The sequence below is a fragment of the Misgurnus anguillicaudatus genome, chromosome 23 (genome assembly GCF_027580225.2).
Source record: "Misgurnus anguillicaudatus chromosome 23, ASM2758022v2, whole genome shotgun sequence".
Lineage (NCBI taxonomy): Eukaryota > Metazoa > Chordata > Actinopteri > Cypriniformes > Cobitidae > Misgurnus > Misgurnus anguillicaudatus.
Window position 1 is genome coordinate 3,274,766 of NC_073359.2, and position 26,291 is coordinate 3,301,056.

At 37.8% G+C, this 26,291-nt stretch overlaps 1 protein-coding gene across 1 annotated transcript in view; it reads right to left on the reverse strand.

Moving 5' to 3' along the window:
• The window catches only part of LOC129454237 (uncharacterized), a 177,447-nt gene extending 160,147 nt beyond the window's left edge, over nucleotides 1–17,300 (reverse strand). The window contains exons 1-2 of the mRNA XM_073861635.1: nucleotides 17,080–17,300; nucleotides 11,311–11,637 (exon numbers count right to left, since the gene is read on the reverse strand). Of these exons, the coding sequence (XP_073717736.1) occupies nucleotides 11,311–11,637; nucleotides 17,080–17,275 (523 nt within the window). The 5' untranslated portion in view covers nucleotides 17,276–17,300. The remainder of the gene's footprint in view (nucleotides 1–11,310; nucleotides 11,638–17,079) is intronic.
• Nucleotides 17,301–26,291: the final 8,991 nt, after the last annotated feature.

The following is a 26,291-nucleotide window of genomic DNA, read 5'->3' on the forward strand; positions in this document are numbered from 1 at the left end:
GATCTAACAAACTGAAGTAACAAACACAGACATTGTAAGTTGGTTATTGTCTGGATTTGTATTGGGAATTACATAACTCTCATTTTCATATTGCAGAAACAAACTTACTGTGAGATACAACAAGCATATAGACGGCACTGCCTGTAAAAGATGTCTCTTATCTTTACTTCATCTTTTATGTCTCCAGCAGAAATAAATCTAATCATTAATCTTCATCTTTTTACTGCTAGTGCTCTTATTCTTGAGAAACAGTCTCAACTCGATTCACACGACAGATTATGTTTTATATTTTTATAAACCTGTTCCTTTCATTACTAATAAACTGAGCCAATAATTTGCACATTTACATTACACTTTTGGGGAAACTGTTTAAAAATGAATGTAATTGTTTCTTTAAAATTGTTAAACCTGTAAAAGTGTTAAATGGAGCTGATAGTAACATTGCTCAGAAAATAAAATATGTAATGCACGTGTAAGGAGTGAAGTATGTGCAGAACTTCCTTCCAGACTTTCAAATGCAACATGTGTATACTTGCATGCAGCCTATGCAAAAACCCAATAGTTTTTTTCTAATTGATGACAGATTAACCGTCTCTACTTCCAGTGAATTGATGTACTGATGTTCATTTAATCTCTATGCAGACATTCACTCCCTTCAGATTGTAATCTCATTTAAGATGATGGAATATCGTGTTAAATTCACTTACTGTTGAATGAAACGCACACATATTGATAAATTGTATACTGTGAACACAAAAGGTGTCATCATTTACTGACTATCATGTTGTTACAAACCTGTATTAATTTTTTTTTTTTATGAACACGAAGGAAGATATTTTGAGTAATGTTGAAACCAAACCGATCAGAGGCCGCATTGACTTCCAAATTCAGAAAAAAAATAATACTATGGGGTCTCTGATCGATTTAGTTTAAATTAAACAATTTACATGAAAGCATCTATCAAACGTATAAACATAACACAAATATATTTTTTTTATTCTGAAGACACAGATTAAAGATTAGGATACACAGCTGCAAAAATGAGTGTCCTGATCTTGAATCAGCATAAAAACTTGATCAGCTTTGCCACAAACCACCTACTTAAACAGGATGAGACTGTGTGATAGACATCTCTGCCCAGAAAACCAGTTTATACCAGCTTCAGTTTAATAATAAATAAATGTTCTTATGATCAATAGCATCACTTTAGTCTTTATTTATGTGTTTAGTAAATACAGCATTATTATGAGCAGTTAACTTTAACAATAAGAATGAGTCCAGGAGAACCAGAAACTTCATCTGATGTGTCGTTGAGGATCCTAAATTGATAAACACCAGTGTCACTCATGCTGACGTCTTTGATTCTCAGTGTGTTTCTCAGATACTCCACACGACCAGCAAACTGATGATCCTCACGCAGATCTCTGAATTTCACGAGATTAAATACTCAAGGATATATTTTCTCAGACTGAATGTAATGCCAGTATGTTTTCTCTACATGTTAATAAATTCAACCTCACTGAAACTCAACCTGTGCAGAGCAGCTGACCTTATTGTCCTTACACTCCGAAGTGCCCTTTTTTGGACGTGTTTTATTTAAATGAATTTATTTATTTCAATGAATCAATGCACAGATTTATTTATTCAAAGTTTGCACAGATTACATACGAACATGTACACTTAACTGTTTGTTTCTTTAAGAGACATGAACTTGGACAAATACGGCCATGGCCACTTCATCTCTACATCTTCAGATTCTGTCGTCATGTCTTGCTCCATCACGGCATTATAATAGGATAGATGTGTTGGCTTTTCCCCAGACGATCTCCACAAAGAAGAGTGACAGAACAATAGATGGCAGTAATGATCAGTTTAAATTTGTGATCTAGTAAGAAGAGAAGAAGATGCTGCGCTGCTTAAAGGGCCGGTCACACTACACTTTTCATTACATTGACTTCCATTCATACACAAGTGAATGCATCAGACCAGAAACGCAAACTTGTGTGACAATATTTCACAAGTCGCTGCATAGCAAAGTTCAAGTCAAAGCTCTGTGAATTCATATCATGTGGAGCATTATGATCAGTACAAAACTGGTACATCACTGTGTGACCTTTCTCTCTACTGAAAAGTACAAATAAATGAAGCTAAAGATCATAGTCATGAGCTGCTCCATACAGCAACATTAGACCAAAGTGTGACCGTCCGCGGCTTAAATCAGCCTGCAATACAATTATTCACATTTTCCCCAAAATAAGTGTATTAGTACTAACAAATACTTTGATAATAAATAGATTTAACTCTTTATGCATTAATTGCACATGCCATAATGCACAATTGATGAAACGTTCAGGAAGTTGTGAACCACAGAATCATAAAACCCCCTCGACTAATTCTAGTCATAAGATACCCAAAAAGATTGGTCGCAGTCTGGAGCTCTTGGTGCCCCCCTATTGCCCAGTCCATCTATTGATAATCTGGCATTAAGTAAGAAGCTCCTAAACAGATTCAGGGCGTTGTTGTAAGCAGTAAATTACATGTAAAGCGTCTGTGAGAAGACAACTTTGTGGTTACATTCTGGCCTCTCCAGCTTGTCTTTAACTACACTGTCAGAAAAATTGTGTCTTAATATGAACTATTTGTGTACTTCAGGTGTATTAATATGTATCTTTGAGATACTTAACATCACATGTTTAAAAACGTTAAACTTTTTTTCCTCAACTAACATTTCAAATAAAAGATAAAATGCATATAAATGTGAATATGCGTGCTTGTAGAGATGTCTGACTTTAAGCGGTTTGTAAAGTTGTGTTTGAAGTTGTAGTAGATCATTTAATGATATTATCTCATTTTCTCGTACTCAAGCGGATGTTAAAGAAACTCTTTTTGACACTTTTTATAGCATAAGAAGAAGGAAAGCATTTCATAACACTTTACATATTTTGACTACTATTACATACTATTATATTAAAAGTTAATTTATAGTTGTTAATTATTGCTGAGTCCTGTAAAAGATGTCTCTTATCTTTATTTCATCTTTTATGTCTCCAGCAGAAAAAAATCTAATCATTAATCTTCATCTTTTTACTGCTAGTGCTCTTATTCTTGAGTAACAGTCTCAACTCCATTCACACGACAGATTATGTTTTATATTTTTATAAACCTGTTTCTTTCATTACTAATAAACTGAGCTAATAATCTGCATATGTTTTATACTCCACATGACCAGCAAACTGATGATCCTCATGCAGATTCTTTAATTTCCAAGCATTAATGTTTAACAAATCCCAGTATGTTTTCTCTACTGTATATCGAGTGGGATGTGAGTATGAAGAGTGAATATCTACTGTTGATCCCACTAAAGCACAAACTCTTCTAGAGGTGTAAGTCACACCCCAACAGCTACAACACATAAAACTTTAACATTACTCCACTAAGGTCCTGTCCCTAATAGCGCACCTTATGTGGGCTTTCGGTCTCGTGGCCTTAAATTGTGCACGCTCGCTCAGTCTATGAGTCATCTGTAATTTTTACGCTCCGAAGTCCACACTGCTGCAGCCAAAACATTTAAAATAAACTGAAAAAATGCTTTCCTAACTGCAAGATTAAAGCACAGCCCTGTAATAAAATCTTAACCTAACTAAAAACAGCATTGAGTTCAGTAACAGTCTGACTTATAGTGAAGATGAAAGTAGATCACAGTATCATCTACATAAAGATGCACTATAGCAAAGTTTTTACAGGATTTATTTATTATGATGTTACAGTTGATCTGACACTGACACAAGACTGTTGAATGATAAACTCAATACTTCAATGAATAATTCATCTATTTGAACATTAGATTATTTACACTGAGCTGTCATTAATAGGTCACTGTATATGACATCACTGCATCACTGATGTCACTGCTGAGAGACTGTTGCTAGGTGATGATGTCATAAAGAGAGTTGTGACATCACTCCAGCAATTCTGCTGATCTGCACACAGACATTTGCAGCACTAGAGTCTAACAGTGACAAACACATAGAAAGAGATAAAAAATGAAATCTGACCATTAGTGTATTGTATTATAGTCTATAATTTATATCATTTATAAAATTTTATATAATTTATAGAAGAGTATACATTAATATTATAGGCTTTTATTTTAGATACTTTTTGTCATAATAATCTTCTGTATCGAAATCAGCAAATAGTTCTTTCTTTTAGTGTATGAAGGACAGGTTTAAAAATGGGACAAACTAAACTTTGTGCAGCTCATCTGGGACGACTCAAAATGTGTCACAGAATTAGTAAACATTTTTTTCTGGCCAGGTTTGACTAAAGATATAGTTGAGTTTACAAGACATCGCCAGTACACTGATCATTGATGCTCTACAAAAGCTCCACTAAAGCCTTTGCCAGTATTATGAGTGCCATTTTAATAAATATTGACCCACTATAGAGGAGTAAGGCTGGTAACAAACATATGTTGGACATTTCTGACACGTTTTCACTTTAAAGAACATTAAAGCCCAACCTGTAGCCTTCTGTTTGTTTCAGTTATTTGTGTGTAACACATTGTGGATGTTTATGAGAAGACTTATGGTTTATTTACTGCTTTAGGTCAAGTGACAATTATACAATGTAAATATATGAAATTTAAAATACATGACATTGTGTACTTATAATACACTGAAAAAAAAATCCTTTCAATTTACGTAATTTTAATGTGTACATCGGTCCCACATGATCCGATTGTTTAAAACCAAAATAATTTTCCTCAAATAATTTTTATGTGTCAGACCAAAACATTTTAATCATTTTAAGTAGTCTAATATAAATATGTTGACTCAAAGTGATATTTCTCTTTACTATAACACATTTATTTTGTAATTTTTAAGTAATTTTATTATGAAAGGGGACTAGATTTTCATCTGTAATTCCAACATGCTTTTTTAATGCTTATATTATGGGATTATGTAACTCTAAAGCAATTTTATTATGTCTCTGGCACCAGAATAATCACCCATAATTATCCAAATGTTATTTATTTTTTTAAAAACAAAATACATTTGCATTGGCATAAAAAGCAAAGAGTTTTGTACAAATGTTTAGTGATATTGAGGCAAACCACTGCTTTCAGATCATTAATTCATTTAAATCACTACACATTAATTCAATAACAGTCAATAACTATTACAACAATCAGCACATGCAGTATACATAAAGGGGCAATTTCCCAAACAGGTTGTAGATTAATCCATGACTAGGCCCTAGTTATATTAGGATATTTTTACAAACCCACCTTACAAAAACAACACTGGAGTACATCTTTAGACAAAACAATGGCACTGATATATGGCATTGCAAAAGTCTGGGACTAGGAAAAGCCCAATCTGTGAAACTAACCCAAATGTTTAAAATAGTTACTATCACAGTAGATTTAGAAGTGCTAAAGCACAAACACTGCATTCCAAAGAGACATGCAAAACAGTAAGTACTATTATTTTTAAAATGGATTTACAAACTGGAAAATATCAATCCTTAGGAAAGTCAGAGCTACAGCATTTGTATAAACTGTTAATCAAAAATTCATCAAAAACAAAATACAACAACCATTTCCAAAATCAACTCTGAGCAGCAAACTGTTAATGTATTAATAAGAGAAAACACTTAAAACAGATTAAAAAAAAGTCAAAAATGAGCAGCACAGTCTTTCTGATCATTTCACTGAAAGAAACTGTTCGTTAAAGTTACTCTCAATGCAGTTTGGATTTCCTCAAAACTAAAGCGGAGATCAGGATAGCTCAGGTTTAAGGCATACATCAGCTCAAACACGATGTTGCAACACCTTCATGGCTTCCAGGACTATACAAAGATCCTCTTCTTCATCACAAAAAGCATGTTGTTTGAGAGCACAAATCCCAACATTGGTGTCTTCAAATGACCTCACTTATGTTGACTTTATCCATGCCCTGTACAAAACAGACAAATGTAGTTAAAGAAACAGAAAAAAGGTTACTGTTAAAATAAAAGTGTCATTGGAAATTAGTACAATGCAAACAAATATAAATGTAAGTATACAGACCCATGTGCATTGCCACAGCATGTTACAATTGGTTACAAATACATGGGTTACAAAGCAAGGCAGCTGCACTGTCCACTGCTCTGGGTGTGTGTGTGTGTGTGTGTGTTCACTAGGGATGCTCCGATCGATCGGCCAATAATGGCATTAAATGACTCGATCGGTGCTCGTTAAATCTGCCGATCTCATAAACCGATCTTTCTGTTTTCTTTTGTCATCAAAAGGATCCTGAATGTGGCTGCAATTAAAGACATTTTTTTACGTATCACGAGCATTTTTACAACCCTTTGCTCATGTGCGTCGTGCAGATTTGTATGTCTCTCTTTGGCTTTACATATATATGAGTATTTTCTATGAGGACGTGCTCCGGTCAACAGCGCGAGGCGTCTTAACATCCCCATCATACAGCGTATACAACACATATCTATCACGGACAATTGCATCCTCATGCCAAAAGTTTCTTATTTGCATGCGTCTTAAAGTTTTGAGCGTTTAAACTTTTATTTTCCTCACAGCTGCTTGTCTGCTTTCAGCCGCCGCCCACACACACAGCAGCCTGTCATCAGTGCACGTGAACAGAGCGATCTCTGTCAAGTCTTAAAGCTACAGTAACCTAATTCATCTCTCAATAAAATCACTCTCTGCTCTTGACTAAAGAACTTTTATACTTCATACGAATGCGTGTATATTTAATTAATACAGTAAAGACTGTAAAGTGTTTTATTTTCAGTACTTTTAGGAGACATAAGCCTTTTTAAAGCCATATTAAATTTCTCTATGCAGAATAAATATTTGTTGTGCTTATTTATTTGAGTCACTATTAAAACAATAATATACCTAATTACTGCAAGTAATATAACAAAGGCAACATCCGTGGTATTATTTTATCTAGAAAAAATGTAACAGTTACAGTCATCAAAGAGCTTGCATATCAGCTTTAAAAAAATCATTATCGGTATCGGCGATCACGAAGATTACAAATCGGTGATCGTATCGGCTGCAAAAATCCTGATCGGAGCATCCCTAGTGTTCACTACACTGGAATGAGTTAAATAAAGAGGCCACGTTTCGAGTGTGTGCTACCATACCTGACAATCACATCAAAAGTGAATTCTCTCATTTTCTCACTCTCATGTTGTTACAGACCTGTATAAATGTCTTTGTTCTGATAAAAACGAAGGAAGATATTTATTTTGAGAAATGTTTGCAACCAAACTGTTCATGAGTCCCATTCACTTCAATAGTATTATTTTCCCCCACTATGGAAGTGAATGGGGCTTATGATTGGTTTGGTTACAAACATTCCTCAAAATATCTTCCTTAGTGGTCATCAGAACAAAGACATTTATAAAGGTTTGTAACAACATGATAGGGAGTAAGTGATGAGAATTTTTATTTTTGGGTGAACTACCCCTTTAAATCTTCCCAGGTGTTTTAATGACCCGTGTGCCAAAAGATGTTGTAACTAAAACATACTAAACGTTCTGTACTTCCAACAAAGATTACACATTTTTATGTCTATGAATCTATATTACTTACTTCTGTCATTTGATCATTAATTGTTTGAAGTCTTTTTGCTAGCTGTCCTCCTTTCTGATAGAGGAGTTTCATCAGGTTTTTGGATTGGAGGTCCAGGTGACACAGGAACACAAGACAGTAGTGATTCTTTTAAATTCAGCATTTATCTGAAATAAACAAATTAACCAACCATTGTATATTTGAGTACTGCGAGTAAAAGAATAATAATTGTATATTAGTTACAAAAATAAGATATAGCTCCTAACAGCAGTACAAAAGTGAAAGAAATTACTTACCAATGCTGTGTAGCGCATGAAAGGATGATGGACCTATAAGAGGAAATATTCAGAGGGAAATCAACACATAACCTCAAATGATGAAGGTCACACATACACAGAACAATAATGAAATAAGTATTATATCTGTCATAGGACGCAATGTTGGACAAAATGAGATCTTAAAACACGGTTCTCTTCTGAAAACGTCAGCTTTAAGGTGTGGCACTACAAAGCGATTTATTTTCAGTTAATATACCAGACGTCACGCGAGACATTTAAAAAAAGAGCTTTTTCTAATTGAATCAAGTGTTGCTCGTGGCGTAGCGAAGTCTTGAATAACTGACGCGGGTCTGTTCATCTGATTAAGCAGACAGTTTGTTTCATACGCAATGTCATTATTAATTTAGTCAATTGATATTATCTGGTAAATTACTTACATGGATAACGTTACTCTGGACAGAATAACGTTTGGTTAGCGTTTTATTTGTCCTGAACCGTTTCCATAGAACAGCTGAGTAAAAAATGCCTCAAAAGTCAACTCAAAGCTGACAGTTTTCAACTCGGATAAAACTAAGTTACCAAACGTGAAATAACGTTAAACAGCTGACATTTTTAAAACGCTGTGTTTTTCTTTATGAGCTTGACTGACTGTTAACTTACTCCACCAACCTCCTCCAAACTAATATTTACTACAAGTCATTGCAATGGCTACATATTGTAAACAAAAATAGTCTATCTAGTGAAGATATATCACGTATGAAGCGAACATAAATAAATAATAGAACTTACTTTAATAACGTGGTGTCCGTCTGAGAGAGTTCTTCTGACTGACTGACTGACTGACTGACTGACTGACTGACTGCTGCTGAGTCTTCGTTTTGGCGCCCAAAACAAACGATCTTTATTCTTCTTTTATGGCAATCGATGTCCTTCTCATTGAGCTATACTGCCCCTGCTGCTCAGGAGGTGCCGTTTTGTGTGCGAACCCAATTTTATTGCTTTAAGTATTCAATTCAATCAATTTTAATCAATGTGAGAATAATGTGTTCATTTTACATTCAAACAAAACATTTTAATCCTAATCAATTAAATTATGTTTACACAAGGAATATAAATATTTTGTGTTGCATATACATGTTTATTTTATTTAAATTCAAAGACCCACTAAGTCAATTTTTTTCAGTGTACAAGATAACAATATGGAGTTCGTCATGTGTTATAAATCATCATACTCATAAATGGTACAACCACAAATATTATATTGTAAATGTTATACTGATTATTGATTAAAGAATACAACATACAGTATAATAATGTTTATTATAAGGGAATATACCTGCAATAATGCATTATAAACACAGACTTCATAGAAAGTGTTACCACATACTGCAGTCAAAACAGAAAACAGAGAAATATATTCAAAAAATAACATTTATCTGACGATTATGAATGTCTTAATACAAATATAATATGTGGATAAATATCTCTGAAAGGCAGGTACCAAAAAGCTTTATTAAAACATTATAGTAGCAAACCTTCAGAAAGCCAAGCCTTGTTTTAATCAGTATCATACAGTTTTATGTATTTAAGCATTTGTTTTGTCCATTGGATCTGAAAAAAAGATACAAACTCAGTTATATTCAGAAAAGGCAGAACATTCAGAATTTGACTTTTCTGTGATTCTCAGATTTCAGTCTCACTGCAGCCGTTATCACAGCGCTACTCAGCAAATAACCATCATGACAGATGTGTGCATATTTGCAAAATAACACAAAAGTTCTGAGTGATGCGTTATGTCGTTCAGTGCCACTGGCAGCGCTAAAACACTTTCACTTTTGGTTGTGTTATTACATTTAAAGTACAACTTGCATTAGAAAATAATAAATCCACCTTGATTGTGTTTCCTCATTTTCTTTTTTAGGGGTTTCCAGTAATGATGATACACAAAACAACGCGGCACACCGACACCTGACTTTGAAACCTGCAGAAGCTGCGCCAGTGAGTTATTTGACTTGTTAGTTATTGCCTAATTAAGATTTGTTCTTGTACTTGAACATTTCGGTAATTTTGTATCATCTCACTTCAATATTAATGATCAGCTGTGAGTGCTGCACAGTGAGACTGAAAGTAGCTCAGTGATGATGTCATAGCTGAGAATAAACCAATCAGCATCAAGGACTGAAACTATCTATTTTATCATTTACACTGTAACAAGTGAAAAGTTGGATTTACTTAAAGCTGCAGTCTGCAAGATTTTTTGATCATATTCACTGAAACCGACACTATACTCCGATAGAACAACATAAATTAGACAGTTTAAGAAAAAAATGAAAATGATTAGAGAAATCATACAAAGTCTAATTTTGTCTCGCTCTCGGGGCACTTTGGCGTCATCCGGCTGCCGGTTCCCGCGGCGCCGCATAAAGTCGAACAAGCCTAATATCACATGAATCTGCCTGAAGTTCACATGTGTGTTGGATTGAACGCAGCTTGATGGCGGAGAGAACATTCACTAACAAACTTTCAATTCCTTGGCTAACAACCAGAGCTAGGAGAACAACCAATGAAAAGAAAACAACCAAGAAAAAGAAGGAAACAAAGATAGAAAGCGACTGTGTCTGTAATAAAACTAGGATCAATATCGTACCAGCATTTGAAAGGTGGAGGGATCTATGAGCTTTTAAAGGTTCTAGCTGGATGCAGAGCTTGACACATTTCTTCTTGACAGGTAATTGTGCTTTATTAACCATTTATTGTATTCTGAGTGTTATGTAAGTAATCTAAGTGTGCTTAAAAATGCACTGCTGAGGACGAGCTCGATATGAGGTTGCTCAGAGGTATTGCGGGAGGGGCATAAAAACTGAAAACATTCGAAATTATCTCAATCCTCCAGAGTTGCCGACTGTAGCTTTAAAGAGTTACTTCAGTTGGTAACTGAAACTAGTTTTGTTCAACTTAAAATTTCACTTGAATTTCACAATAAGAAACAACTTAATTTTTTAAGTTGATCCAACTGTTTATTTTTTACAGTGTAACAGTAAAGTCAGATGTATGATGAGATGTTGTGTTACCTCTTACAGTACAGGAATACTCTTGTAGCTCCTCACTGTTGATTGAGTCCAGGTACAGCTTGTTTAATAATGTCAATCCATCTGTTACCTGTTGTCCATTCTTATACCAGATGTAAGTATGTTTGTTATCCAGAGTGCATTCAGTTGAACAGCTTAATATCACTTTTTCTCCATCTATCACAGGGTTTGGGCTGCTTATCACTCGTGTATCTGAGATTTCATATAACAGAGTTCACATTAACTACTTTTCCAAGTTAATAAAGCATTGCCTAAACCTCTAATCACAGTCGTGCTGATATCAGACTCCTACTCGAGCTGTAATGCTTCAGTATAATGAGTGCTGCACTACAGAGAGTTTATTATGAGCAGTTACCTGTAACAGTAAGATCGACTCCAGGAGAACCAATAACTTCATTTGATGTGTTAGTGATGAACCTGAAGTAATATTCTCCAGAGTCACTCGTGTTGACGTCATTAATTCTCATTGTGTTTCCCACAAACACCACACGACCAGAAAACGGATGATCCTCACGCAGATCTCGGAGTCCCTCAGGAGGATGAAAGTAACCCCAGGATGTTTTGTCTACTGTATATCCAGTGGGATGTGAGTATGAAGAGTGAATATCTACTGTTGATCCCACTAAAGCACAAACTCTTGTAAAGGTGTAAATCACATCCCTACAGCTACTGTTAGAAAGACCTGAAAGAGTCACAAAATACTGCTGTAACATTCACAATCAATTACAAACACACTCATACTGTATATGAATCAACAAGAAAACTGCAAAGTTTGTTCCCTATCAAAAGCTTTACTCGATGCTGCGCTGCTAAGCGCTATGGGGAAACGTCTTTATCGTTGACCAGCTGAATATAGTGTGCAAACACGTCAATGAAATTGACCCGGAGGTATATAGCCTCGGTTGATGACGACATCACAGCGCACCCCATGCGAGGCTATAAAATAGATGAGTAACAGCTGTGTCATCAGGTCTTTTTATTTTCAGACCAACTACTGAATGAGTGTGTGCTACACTGAAATGCAAATCTCTCTCTTACCTTTTGAACTTCACTTGAGATCTTTGTTAGGAGTTAGATTCCAACAAGATAGAGTGCAGACTTTCTCTCTTTCCGATTTTAAAGGAGTTTAAGTTAAAGGAAAATATGAGTAAGAAGAGTCACGAGCAGTCTAAGTCGTGTTTGTTTTCGCTTTATGGCGAAGGACGACACACACACTTAACTGTTTTGTGTGTTTGGGGGAGGAGCATGCGGTCATGGCTTTGTACAGTCTGATGAGTGCGAGCATTGTGAATCATTCACAATATAAATGATTCGTGCTCGCCGTGATTATTTCTGACCGCAACCTTAAATTAAGTTATATTTCTTCGCGTGATTCCGAAGCGCACTCCGGTGTTTCTTCGGGTTATGTGGGGGTAATTATAATAATGACGTTGATGATATCTCTCTCGGTTCTGCGGAGTTTCATAAACCAGCCTCCGAGCGTTTCTCGCGCGATGAAAGTCGGTCGAGGAGCTTCTCGAGGTGGTAACACACGCCAGGTTTGCAAATTGATTGGCCTCGCGAGCCAGAGAACCCCAAACAAAGCAAACTAGCGGATAGGTTTCTATAGTGACAAAGGGAGAGGACGAAACATGAGCCTCTCTCTTTCTTTGAGGATCTCCATGGTGAATTAAATAAATCATGGGAAAGACCATACTCATTGCGTGCTTCATGCCCACGGCGTCAATTTACGACTATCGTGGGTACGAAGACGCGCGGATATACCGAAAGGCCACAGGTGTAAGAGACGCACGCGAGTTATCTCTTGCCTGGCTCGGTATCCTCATTAAAGAAGCCTACCCTGCCCACGAAACCGTGTAAAATAACTTTAGCTCTCGTGGGCAAAGCTTATCAAGCCGCAGGTCAGGCTGGTGCTGCGCTGCATACTATGGCAATATTACAGGCATACCAGACTGATCTGTTAAAGGATTTGAGTGCAGGCGAGACGATAGACAAAGAGACATTTGACGAGTTGCGTATGACTACAGATCTGTCTCTTCGTGTCATTAAATAAACGGCTCGCGCTATCGGCCGTGCTATGTCTGCTCTGGTTAACACAGAGAGGCATTTATGGCTAAATCTGTCAGGCATAAATGAGAAGGATAAAACTTTTCTTTTAAATGCCCCTGTTTCCCCATTGGGTTTATTTGGTGACACGGTTGACTCCGTTGTCACGAAATTCACTAAAGTTAAAAGCATGAGGGAATATTCCACTCTTTACAGTAGGGCTCGCCGGGGGGCGGGGCATATCATGTTACATCAGATCGCTCCGTCCTGTTGCCTTTACGAAGCCTCTCCACCTCCGCCGCCTCTGGGCTTGCGGGGGGGGGGGGGCGGTTTCCAGCATAATGTTAAAGGCCCTCTGTCTTCAATGTTAGGCCCCCCGTGCAGGGTTTTTAGCATTCCCCTAAGAGGAAATAATAAAATTAATACCATTATCAGAGAGTCTGGCAGCGTGGAAACTACTGCCAGCCGTTTCTGCTTGGGTAATAAGCACAGTACACTTAGGATACAGAATCCAGTTTATTCGTCGTCCTCCGCGCTTCAACGGCGTGATATTCACTTCCGTGAGACCGGAGCGAACACAAATACTGTTGCAAGAGATTCAATCTCTGTTGATGAAAGGGGCCATAGAACACGTTCCCCTCCCAGAGAGAGAGTCAGGTTATTACAGCAGATACTTCCTGGTTCCCAAAAAGGATGGGGGGTTGCGTCCAATCTTAGATCTTTGAGCTTTAAACAAAGCAGTGAGAGCTCTCAAGTTCAAGATGCTAACGGTCAAGACGGTTGTGGCACAAATTCAACATTACGATTGGTTTGTCACAATCGACTTAAAGGACGCATATTTTCACATAGAAATATTGCCACAACACAGGAAGTTCCTGAGGTTCGCTTTTGCAGGCGAAGCATACCAGTTTCGAGTTCTTCCATTCGGCCTAGCCTTATCACCCCGCACATACACAAAATGCATGGATGCAGCACTGGCTCCATTGAGACTCCGGGGCATCCGCATTTTAAATTACATGGATGATTGGCTAATACTAGCAAAATCGCGATAGGTGGCGCTCCAACACAAAAACATTGTGTTAGCACATCTACTTTTTCTAGGGTTGAGACTCAACGCCAAGAAAAGCGTTCTTTTTCATACCCAGAGAATGACTTATTTAGGGATAGTCTGGGATTCGATTACGATGCGGGCACATTTGTCTCCCGCACGAATCGAGGCCATTCAGCATACCCTGAGCAGAGTCAGGCTAGGCCAGGATCTCACTGTGAAATAATATCAGAGGATATTAGGGTTTATGGCATCAGCATCCACGGTGATTCCTTTGGGGCTGTTGCATATGACGCCGTTTCAGAGCCGGAGGGTTTCATCCAAGGGCCAACCCTCAAAGGCTGATTAAAGTGATGCGCCACGGGCTTCATACACTAACTATGTGGATAAGACCCCGGTTTGTTGCCTTGGGTCCCACGCTATGAGCGACTTGTCATCGCAAACTGCTAATGACAGACGCCTCCCTGACGGGCTGGGGTGCGACCTTAGATGGTCGTCCAGCTCAAGGGGAATGGGAGGGTCATCAGCTCGGTTGGCACATCAATTGCCTAGAGCTGACGGCTGTATTTCTGGCCCTGAAATATTTTCTCCGCCAAATGAGAAGCTGTCATGTCCTAGTGCAGATGGACAACACAGCGACAGTCTCATACTTAAGTCACCAGGGAGGTCGGCGCTCGCGCAATCTGAACAAGATAGCGAGGCAGATTTTTCTCTGGGCTCAGGACAAGTTCCTGTCACTCAGAACAGTGTACATCCCAGAAAACCTATATGTAGAAGCAGATTTACTGTCCAGGCAGACATTATCGACTGGGGATTGGAAACCCCACCCAGACATTGTGTCTCAGATATGGACCTGATTTTACAGAGAGAAAGTGGACCTCTTGGCCTCTTTTCAGATAGCGCAATGTCTCCTTTACTTCTCTCTGAGTTCCCCAGCCCCCCTGGGTCTGGACGCAATGGCGCACACATGGCCGGACAAACGCCTTTATGCGTTTCCTCCAGTGGCGCTGCTCCCGCAGGTTCTAGCCAGAGTTTCGCCAGCAAGGCTCTTGCCTCTTTCTGATAGCACCGCGTTGGCTGAACAGAGTATGGTTTTTATAGGGATAATATCTCTCCTCAACGGCTCGCCATGGGCAAGTCCGGAGAGGAGGGGCGTTCTGTCTCATGATAATGCATCTCAGGCCCGACCTGTGGAATCTCCATGTTTGGCTCCTAAGGGTACCAACTGAGGGACACAGGTTTGTCGCCTGATGTTACTGACACTATTTTGAGTGCTAGGGTTCCTTCCACTAGAAAGAATTATGCCTTTAAATAGGGTGTCTTTGAAGCATGGTGCATGACACATAATGCAGATCCTGTTAACTGCCAGTTTGCTACAGTTCTGAGTTTTCTGCAGGAAAAGCTGTCAGCAGCTTATGCCCATCCACTCTCAGGTTTTATGTGGCCGCTTTTTCGGCTTGCCACGCTTTGGTGGACGGGGCGCCGCTCGGGAGGCATCCAACAATTGAGGCCTACAGCAAGAACTAAGATTCCTTCGTGGGACCTAGCTATAGTCCTTGAGGGTCTGGTTCAGACCTCCTTTTAACCTCTAGAGTCAGCGTCTGATAGACTTCTGACACTAATGATGGTTGTTCTAATGGCGTTAACTTCTTTAAAAAGAATTGGGGATATGCAGGCTCTGGCGATCTCGCCATCCTGTCTAGATTTTGCCCCAGGAATGGTGAAGTTGATTTTACATCCTTATCTTGATTACCTGCGTAAGGTTCCCTTTTCGACTGCACATCCGGTCATTCTTGAGACTTTCTGCCCTCCGCCGTTCACCACGCCGGAGCAGGAGTTATACCACAGATTGTGTCCAGTCCGTGCTCTTCAGACTTATGTCCACCGCACTAGCCAGTGGCGTAAGTCAGAGCAGTTGTTTGTCTGTTTTGGGGGCCAAAACAGAGGTGCTGCAGCCACCAGGCAGTCCATATCACATTGGGTTAGGGATGCCATTGCTCTTGCCTTTGAGGCGCGCTGTCAAGTCTCGCCAGCAGGTCTGAGAGCTCACTCCACCAGGGGAGTAGCCTCTTCTACTGCTTTAGTAAAAGGGGCCTCCTTGCAGAGCGTTTGTGATGCGGCAGGCTGGTCCTCTCCGCATACATTCATAAGATTTTATAGCTTGGATGCTCATGTCACTCCAGGATCTTCTGTCCTCGAGTCAACATCTCAAGCTGATGTCTATGCCATTTGTCCATAAGAGGGGTATCCCCCACTGCTACTTTTAGTAAGGGGTGCCTCCTTACAGAGCGTTTGTGATGCGGCGGCCTGGTCCTCTCCGCATACATTCATAAGATTTTATAGCTTGGATGCTCATGTCACTCCAGGGTCTCATGTCCTCGAGTCAACATCTCAAGCTGCTGTCTAAACCATTTTTCCATAAAGGGGTATTCCCCACTGCTATTTATTAGGAAGGGGTGCCTTCTTATAGATGTTTGTGAGGCGGCAGGAGCATCCTTTCCGCACACATCCACTATTTTTAGCTTGGTTGTTTATGTCTGAGATTTCTTTGCGGTCCTTGTGCACACACTTACACATCCGTAAGGGGTCCAGACATCTCCAAGCACGGCAGCGTGGGTATTGTCGTTCCCCATAGCGCTTAGCAGCGCAGCATCGAGTAAAGCTTTTGATAGGGAACGGAGGGGTTACTTGACTGTAACCTTGTTCCCTGAAAAAGCGGAACGAGATGCTGCGCTGTCTTGCCGTACAGTAGATGTCCCAGGACTGGTCTTCAAACAAAAGATCTGATGACACAGCTGTTACTCATCTATTTTATAGCCTCGCATGGGGTGCGCTGTGATGTCGTCATCAACCGAGGCTATATACCTCCGGGTCAATTTCATTGACGTGTTTGCACACTATATTCAGCTGGTCAACGATAAAGACGTTTCCCCATAGCGCTTAGCAGCGCAGCATCTCGTTCCGCTTTTTCAGGGAACAAGGTTACAGTCAAGTAACCCCTCCGTTCTTCCATTTTAATGTCAGACTCACACACAGATGAAGAGGGAACTGAAACAGACTTAACGCAGGAATAACTGTCAGTTTTTTCACTGGATGACACAAATATGCTTTGGTTATATGTTAAATATCGTCCATTCTTGAACCAGAAGTAATAATTTTCAGATGTTAAAGGGCAGGAGGAATCACAGCTCAGTTTTACTCGCTGTCCTGTAGATTCAGGATTCATCTTCACCTGTAAAACTAAATAATCAAAACCTTACATTAGATGAGAAATGAAAAGAGTTTAACTGGACTGATGAGAATGTAAATGTACCTGTGACTGTTAGATTGACTGTGACTGAGCTGAGATGTTTAACTCCATCCTTCATAATGATCATGAGCTGATATTCTCCACTGTCTCTCTCTATCAGATCATATAGTGAGAGTCGTAAGTAATCTTTAGTGATCTCTTGATTCACTCGTCCTGAATAATCTGAATCTAAAGTCAAATCTTCAGGTTCATCTTTGTTTCTCCAGTTTGTTCTCTGTTTCTGACTGAACCAGAACCCAGTTGTGATGTTGATGTTTGAGTATTCGCACCACACTGTCATCTTTGTCCCCCTCGCAGCACAAATATTTAGTTCATTACAGGTTACATTAAAGTTATCCAATGTTAGGAACCCTGAACATAAATATGAAATTTTATTGACATGTGTAACACAGTATAATGTGAATGTAAACATATTTTTGAGATCCACATGTAAGATCCTGCACTAGAAAACAATAATGTAAATTAAAGGTATAGCGGAAGATTTTCGTTTTCCGGGTGGATCACCTATATTATTGGTCATCCCAGATGTCAATCATTCTGATGATATGTGTACGTATAACTGTCGTACGTGCTCGTCCCTAGGTTCGCTTTCTGCACATGCGCACTTTCACGTGTATGTGTGTTGTGCTACGTTTCAACCATTCATTGAAGCTCCCGTTCTAACTGTGGTTTTTTTTTCAAAATGTCTGAGAGTCGCAAGAGAAAAAGTGTCTACAAAGTGTATGACAAGAAGAGAAAGGACTATGAAGAAAGAAACAAGACCAGAGTGTTTATGGGAGACATGCTGGCAGCTGGTGTGAGTTAATAGGACAGGTTGGGCTTCCCATGCGAAGTTTCTACTGGAAAGGTACATTTTGTCATGCTATTTGGAAAAATCCATTTAAAATCACTGCTAGTAAAAGTTGATGTAAGCTATGATTAGCGATGCTAGCCCTGGCACAAGTCACAAACCGCACAGACACGTTAAACATGCCGACGGCAACTTGAAAACAGAGCAAAGAGAAGACGCACCTGCATGCTCTCTCTCTGTCTCGAATAAAAAATGTGATGAATGCTACTGTTGTTGTTTTTACACATTTGTTGTACACATCTGCTCCTTTCTGCAACTCTTGAGTGCATATCTGCCAACTTTTCAAAAAACCTTGGAGTGAGATTTTGTCAGGGGTGATCAAAATTATGCCGCACATGCAGTCACACAAGTTGGTGGCTCAGATATCAGAGAGTTGGAGTTAATTTGATGTTGTACGCTGCATTCTGGTGGTTTGTGTGGAGGCCCAAATCCGTTGATAGGAGCAATCTACTGGAGATGGACAATATTGGTTGCATTCTGTGAGGAAAACATAGCTGAAGGTCCACCCCAAGGAAATTTTGGATTAAGTGGATGTGATTTCCGGCATTCTAGTGGATTTTTAGGTGGTCTGCTAAAGATGTGCAATACCTGAACTTATTCTGATTCATGTTTGGCATCATGACTTGTTGGGCCTTCTAGACTTGAGCTGAACATTCAACCAGAAAACTATTGTTGTGCCTAAATGACCACAATAAAGTCTTATTTATAGACCAGTGTTTAAGATTTGACCTAGGTAGGTTACTGTAATTGATATTTTTTATTAGAATGGTAAAAGTCAGCTGAGTTTACATTCACCACACTAAATGTTCACAGAGACACGCACAAACAAATCATTTCTTTCAAGATTTAAAATATATGAGTGAGTATTAAATTGGACAACGTTTCATTAATAATCAGCCTAACCAGAATCCAGCGGAGGTTTGTAATTTCCAGCCGGCAACATGAATCCACTATTTGCTTTGCTTGGACTACGCCAGAACAATCGACCTAATAAGATGGTGTCAGTACGGACGTCCCGGAAACCTTTGGATTATATGTTTAATGTGTGTTGGGCTCCAGGAGTCGCCCTTTAAAGGGGGGGTTCTGTAAGGACTTTGTGTTGTGTTTTGTACTTTTATTTTGACACCCTGTTCTGTTCTGGCTTTTATTTTGAAATCATGTCATGCCATGCTTCACTTCCTACTTACTGTTTGTTTATTATAAAGCCACTTCCTTTTGTTAATATCACTGCTGATTATTGTTTAGCCTGTTTGTTAGCCTGCTACCTACCTGTTATTCTAAATCCGGTTTCCTGTTCTGTGTTTGCCTGTTTTGACCTCTGCCTGTTATATTGGATATTGTTTGTTTTCTGTCTGCCCTGACCAATTGCCTGATATTTGGATTACTCTCTTGGATTGCCCCTTTTTGGATGTGTTTGCCTGCCCTTTGGGATTTACTTTAATAAACCTCTCTTTGCACATGGATTCAATTCTCCATTGCTTTCTTTGAAGCACCCCACGTTACACATTGTTACATACTTATTGTTACATGTTACAGGGCCAGATTTACTAAATGGGGCAAATTAGCACGAGAGGGCAATTCCAAAAAAGCGCTGATGGGAGTGCTAATATCTGCGGGTTATTTACTAAAAAAAAAAAAAATTAAGACACAGGCACAACAGCTGATTTCCATAAAGACCAACAATCTACTAAGAGCAGCACAAATTAGTTCGGGTCACAAATAAGCAGATCTTATGCTCCTGCAGGTGATCTAACGCTGGATGCACTTGAGTTCAGCAACACCAACATCTTAGCTGAACATTCAGGATAAAATGCCAGCTAATGAAGCCATAGTACAAAAGAAGACAAAAAAATGACGGGTATGAAGTTTTGAAACACCTGATATTGTGTTACTTCTCCTAGTTTCCTCCAGCAAATAAAAAATAACATGCACTGTAAAAAATAAATTGTTGGCTCAATGAATTATTTTTTAGTAACTAGTTCCACAGAAATTTTACGTTCACTCAATTTCTGTCTCCAAAGTGTTACCTGGATTGATGTTTTTTAGTTGGCCCAAATTTGACTCAAATATAAAAAAGTATGTTGGCTCAATTAGCTTTATAGTTCATTCAACTAAAATGTTTTAATCAGTTGAATCTTTAAAAACTTACAGCAAAGACTCTGTCAATTAAAATTTAAGTATTTACTCAATGTTTTATGTGTTACTTCAATTAATATTTATTATTTGGAATTTTTTAATAACATTTTTAAATGATTTACCGAATAATTTATGCTGGTGTTGTAAACAAAATAATTAACTTCAGTCACATAAAAACAAAAGCTTTTTATTCACTTATTCACTTATCATACAGACTGAACATACAGAATTAAGTCTTCTTTAAATAGAGGGCATAAAACAGTCCAAAAAGCCTCCAAAGTCAGTCAGAACATCTGCAGGGCCATTTAGGAGACTTTCCTCAGCCAGTCCAAGCGGAGACTGTCTCTGTATCCTTCTGGTCTGCCTCTCTCACATCATCTCCGCTCTGGTTTGATAAACAGAGGAATATAAACACACACACATACATAAATAACATGTTTAATATAATAAAGTTTGACGGTGAAAGACTTTATTCTCTTAATAACGTTAATATTAGGCCAAATTTCCCTCAGACATCACACATAATTAAACACTATTGGGCGGTTTTCTCGGACAGGGCTTTTCACTGACTAAAATAACTTACTGACATCTCTTAACATATGAGTGCTATTGTTTTGTCTCAAAATGCACGCCAGTATTGTATTATATAAAGTTTGTTTGTAAAAATGTCCCAATTATAATAAAGACCGAGTTCTAAACTCTGTCCGGTAAACCAACCCTATATCAAGGCTATCTTAACTAAAATAGCTCCACTTTACTTCGGACACAACATAACACACTTCTAATATATCTTTACAAAAATATCATTACAAAAACGCTGAGTATTTGCGTCTTTGCCAATTAATATATTCTAAAATTAACATTTAATTACAAACACTTACCTGACGTGAACTTGAGGAAACGGCTGATTGTGTCCTTCCTTGTGTGAAACAGTAAGTGATTCCAGCTGTTGCGTGCGGATTGATCTCAAATGAAATGACCTGTGATCCAGATCCTTCCGAGTTATAACATTTTAAATTCAAAATACACAGACGCACGCGCATACATACATACATACACACGCGCGAGTACGCGCGCGCGCACACACGCACGCACACGGGTACACACACGGGTATATTTAGAAGTTTTAAGATTGTTATGATATTGGGACTATTTCTCCACTCGCACCTTCAGCTCTGAAGTTCAAATTCGCAGGCAGTACGCAGCCCAGTTATAAATGTGAAAGATATGAAATATCATTCAACAGCGATATCATTTAAGTGCAATCCTAAAATATGATTTAAAACATACCGGTAAACCTTTTATTATTAAGTATAAGAAATTAAAATGAATTAAATCGCATGTTTAAACGCCACAGAGATATCAGAGCCAGCAGTCGATTTCTGATGGGCTTGCCGAGGCGAGGCTGCGCTGGGCGGGGTGTGAGCGCTTAAGTGTCTGTGATTTTCTGGAGCTCTTCTCCGTCCGAAAGTGTCCGAGCACATTTTTAAATAGACGCTATCTTTATTAACCGACCGCATATTTAAACTTTAAGCACATACATTCACGCCTGAACAACTCTTAAAATTACATTTTGTTACCAAATAACAGTAATATTATGAGCATTTTGTTGTCAGGAAACATAGCTGTCATAAGTCCACATATTGACCAGATTTGTCTTAATTAGTTCAGTCAACACTAGCCATTCTGAATGTTGACTGAATTTGAAAATAACAATTCACTTAATAATTTAAACACAGATTTATGTAAACTTAAAATAATATGTCTACTCAACTAAGCCCAAACAAGAAAATTGGTTTAACTTATATATTTTTGCCCTTCCAACATTTCATTAATTGGATTTTTTACAGTGTGGCTTAGCAAATATTATTTTATTAGTATGTTCCTCTGGCATTCCAAATAAACTGTTACGTGTTCCTCTCCTTTGTACCACACGCTCTCTGATGTCTCTATTATCAGAAACAATTGCAACCATTTCAAGCTCAAAATGACATGCTTTTTTTCAACATTAAATAATGGCTCAAAGAAATTGTAAATAGCATTGCGTGAATTGTTTAAATAATATCATCCAAAAGAAAGAGAGACACTGTCTAGTGGTGTCTCTCTTTCTTTCTTACTCTGTTCTTTATACTATCAGATAATATCTCATACACGTTGGAAACATTAATTTGTACTATGTATTATTTACCATTTCATGCATTTATAGTGTAACCAATTCAATTTTTATTTCAGTGCTGTTACTAAAGCATTTAATTTACTAATCTGTTGTTTAGTTTTGATTTCATGCTAATAATTAAACTCTAAATATTAATACAATATATTTATATTCTAGCAATATTTAGCTATCATAACTGCACTTATTTCCATTTAAGAAGGGTGATAATTGACAAGAAATACTTGCTGTTAACATTTCTCAGTCATTTCAGAGTTCATACAGACTAAACCACTGTAGTTAATCCCCCCTTACAAACACAAAGCTGTACATTACATGTAAAGCGTCTTTGGGAAAACAACTTTGTGGTTACATTCTGGCCTCTCCAGCTTGTCTTTATTTACTTACACTGTCAGAAAAAAAATTCCTAATATGAACTATTTACATACCTCAGAATCAATATGTAGCTTTGGGATACTTATATGCACTGTTTATGTAGAAATAAAGTTTACTTTTGAAAGGGTATCGCCCAAGTGACAGCTTTTACATTTTTTCGTTTGAATAATTAAGGTTTGTATTGACTCTTGTCTTATATCACTGTCTTAATGCAGTAAACAACACTGATACTTTTCCCAAATGTCCAACAAGCACAAAACTGATGTTTACTCAATAGTGTTCATACCTTGAATGTGTAACAGCAGGATCAATGATGAGAGTCTGAAGTTCATGATGTAGTTTTGTAAAAAGTCACAAAAGCCCGAAAACTCTTTTCTTATTCCTGAGAGAAAATAAAACATCATTGTGACGCTTAATTCATCAGACAGTTATTACCGTAAAATAAAACACAACTAACATGATTGTTTTTCGTAACATTTTAAAGATTCAATATATATACATGTGTATACATACGCACTTGTGGAGATCTCTGACTTCAACCAGTTTGTAAAGTTGTGTCAATATCTGAAGTTGTGGTAGATCATTTAATGATCTGATTATCGTACTCAAGCGGATGTTAAAGAAAGACTCTCCTTCACTTTTTGACACTTTTCATAGCATAAGAAGAAGGAAAGCATTTCATAACATGATTGAATTTTACATAATCTGAGAACTATTCTTATCTTTACTTGTAGCTGGTATTTGTTGGAGTCCTGTAAACAGTGACGTGTTCACCATTTTGGGGGCCCTAAGGAAAGTCCAAGAAACTGGAACCCCCCATGCCCCAACATTGCCTGAAGGGTTTTCATTTGAATTGCACAACAGTAATATTGAGTATATAGAATTAAGTTAGACATATAAAAATAGATTTATCTTATTTTGAACTGCTTAACACAACATGGTATAAGACAAAAAAATCTTGTTCCACCAGCCTCCCTTTGTACAGAAAAATATTTTCAAGCCCCTCTCAGATCTATCTTTTGCTTGGAAATTCCTTAAAGGATGTATTTAAAACAATGTCATTTATACACTACTGCAACTTCTGTCATGCATCACAAAGGATGGGACCCAAGTGCAAAGGTATAGGTGAACTCAAAAAGGTTTAATAACAAAAGAGCCCACGAGGTAGCAAAAGACAAAACAATAACCTAGTTAGTAAAATCTCCATTTGCATGATTTGTATGAAACAGAAATTAGAAGGACCTTAAATAGTTCTGTACAGTAGAGATTATTTCAGATTATCTCCTCAGGGATGGAAGGGATTCATTTAAGTAATGATATATTGTTTGCTATATGGAGCGAGAAAGTTGAACCTACACTTTCTAAATTAAATAGAAAGGGTTTGGATAACAATGCTACCACTGATGATATTCTTACATGGTGGCACACAGTTGGTAGTGAACAAAGAAAATCCAAACATGCTGAAACAATTGAGGCTTTGAATTTCATGACGTGCAAGCAGCTACGTAAAAAGAATGCAATTTTTGACTCAGTCCTGAAAGCTAAAGGTGATGAATTGAGAACCAAAAACGCTGAATTACAAAAGTCAGAGGCAAAGATCCAAAATCTTCAAACTCAGATAGATCAACTATCATCTGAGCAGTTAGCCCTGGCTAAACAGTGTAAGAAGTATAAAGACATTATTGCAGATGTACTGTAAGGGCTAAACTAATTGTGCGAGACACTAAGTCTCCCCAAACGCTTAACAGCTATGGGACTAAAAATGACGCTACTTCTACTAAATAGAATGTATATTCCAGAACCCAGAAAAGTGTTCCTATTTCAGTGATTGGGGTGATGCATCAACATGCTGGAACAGAAACGCATGATGTGAAAGAAGCATTAGAGAGTCACAGACCTCCTAAAGCTCCAGTAGAACCAAGCTACAGACCCGGTGGCAAAATGAACAGGCTTTGTAATTCCTGTCATAAAATAGGCCATATAGAGGAGAAATGCTGGTCACTGGGCAGGGGCAGACCTCCACCTTATTATTTGAAATGTAGGAAATCACTTTCTAAGGGCAGATGTAAGCAATCTGGTTTACTGAGTTAACTGCATTGTTCATGCAAGGACTACAGCTGTTAACCTCACTTGCTAGTGGCTATTAGCAGCCAGTTAGCATGTGTTTAACATTCTCATTGCAATGATCCTGTTTGCATTTCCTTTAGTAATGCATTGCTGTTTCTATAGAACACAAATTCTAGTTGTTTGTTGTACTATATGTACACATAGGCTAATGAAGTTAATTTCTTAAAACACTTGACTGTTTCCACTGTAAGTGTTTGACAAAACATTTAAGTGAGAGGTTGTTGAAGCTACATGTATTCTAGACCAGTTGTCTTGTGTTAATGGAATAACTTTTGCTCTTGAAATTGTCTACCATTTTCAAGTTGTATGTGTTTCTATGTTGAAAGATTTGTCTCCTATGTGGTAAACTCTGCTATTCCTTGTATAGCTGCAGTAAGACCCTAAAGAGGAGCACAAAAATGCCATGTGGCTACATTGTGTTATACAATTGCATTAATGAAAATGTTTTACCTCACAACAGGATCCAGTAGCACTTTTACCATGCTTCTTAACTAAAAACACGGCGTTGAGAAGATTAGAGCCAGATCACACACAATTTGCCTCACTTTAGTCATTTTCAAAATGTGGTTTAAGCATCTGTTTTGGTTTCTTTTCAAAAAATTTGATTAGTTTTGTCCCAAATATTGAAATCTTGATAAAGAGTAATTTTCTATGTGTAATAATTTCATTAATTTTGCTATTATGTTTTACATTTAATTTGCTCTTTATGCAAGACATTTAAAACTATCATGTTCTTTGTTTTCATTTTGTTCATTTCATTTATAATGGTTATACTGGAAAATTAAGATCTTTAAATATCATGTATTTGGTTACACTGAATATATTGTTGTTGTTGCTTCTACTGACAAAGTGGGTTGTTAAAACTAACATTTGCTAAGTTTAAAAAGAAGCATTTCATTTACATGTTTCCAAAACAATGTAAGAGCTTTTATCAGTTTTTCTTTTATTCTCACCTTGACCATGTTTTAATGTATTTGACAGGGATTTAAGGCTGAAGACCAATCTGACCATTTAAAACTTCAGTGACAAATGCCATATGCTTTGCTGTTTGTTGTGCCATTTGCTTGAATCACAGGATTCCTGCTGTTTTACATCTTGGGTGTTGCCTCAAAGAGAAGGACAAAAATGAAACCCCCTTCAGGGCCTGTTCTTGTGAAAGTGTGAAGTATCGATGGAAATCTGCATGATTACGAAAGGTGCAATTCCATTCGATGAAGCCTTTCATGCAGGGCTGTAAGGAGAAGGATGTCTTCAAGACTCATCAGCAACCA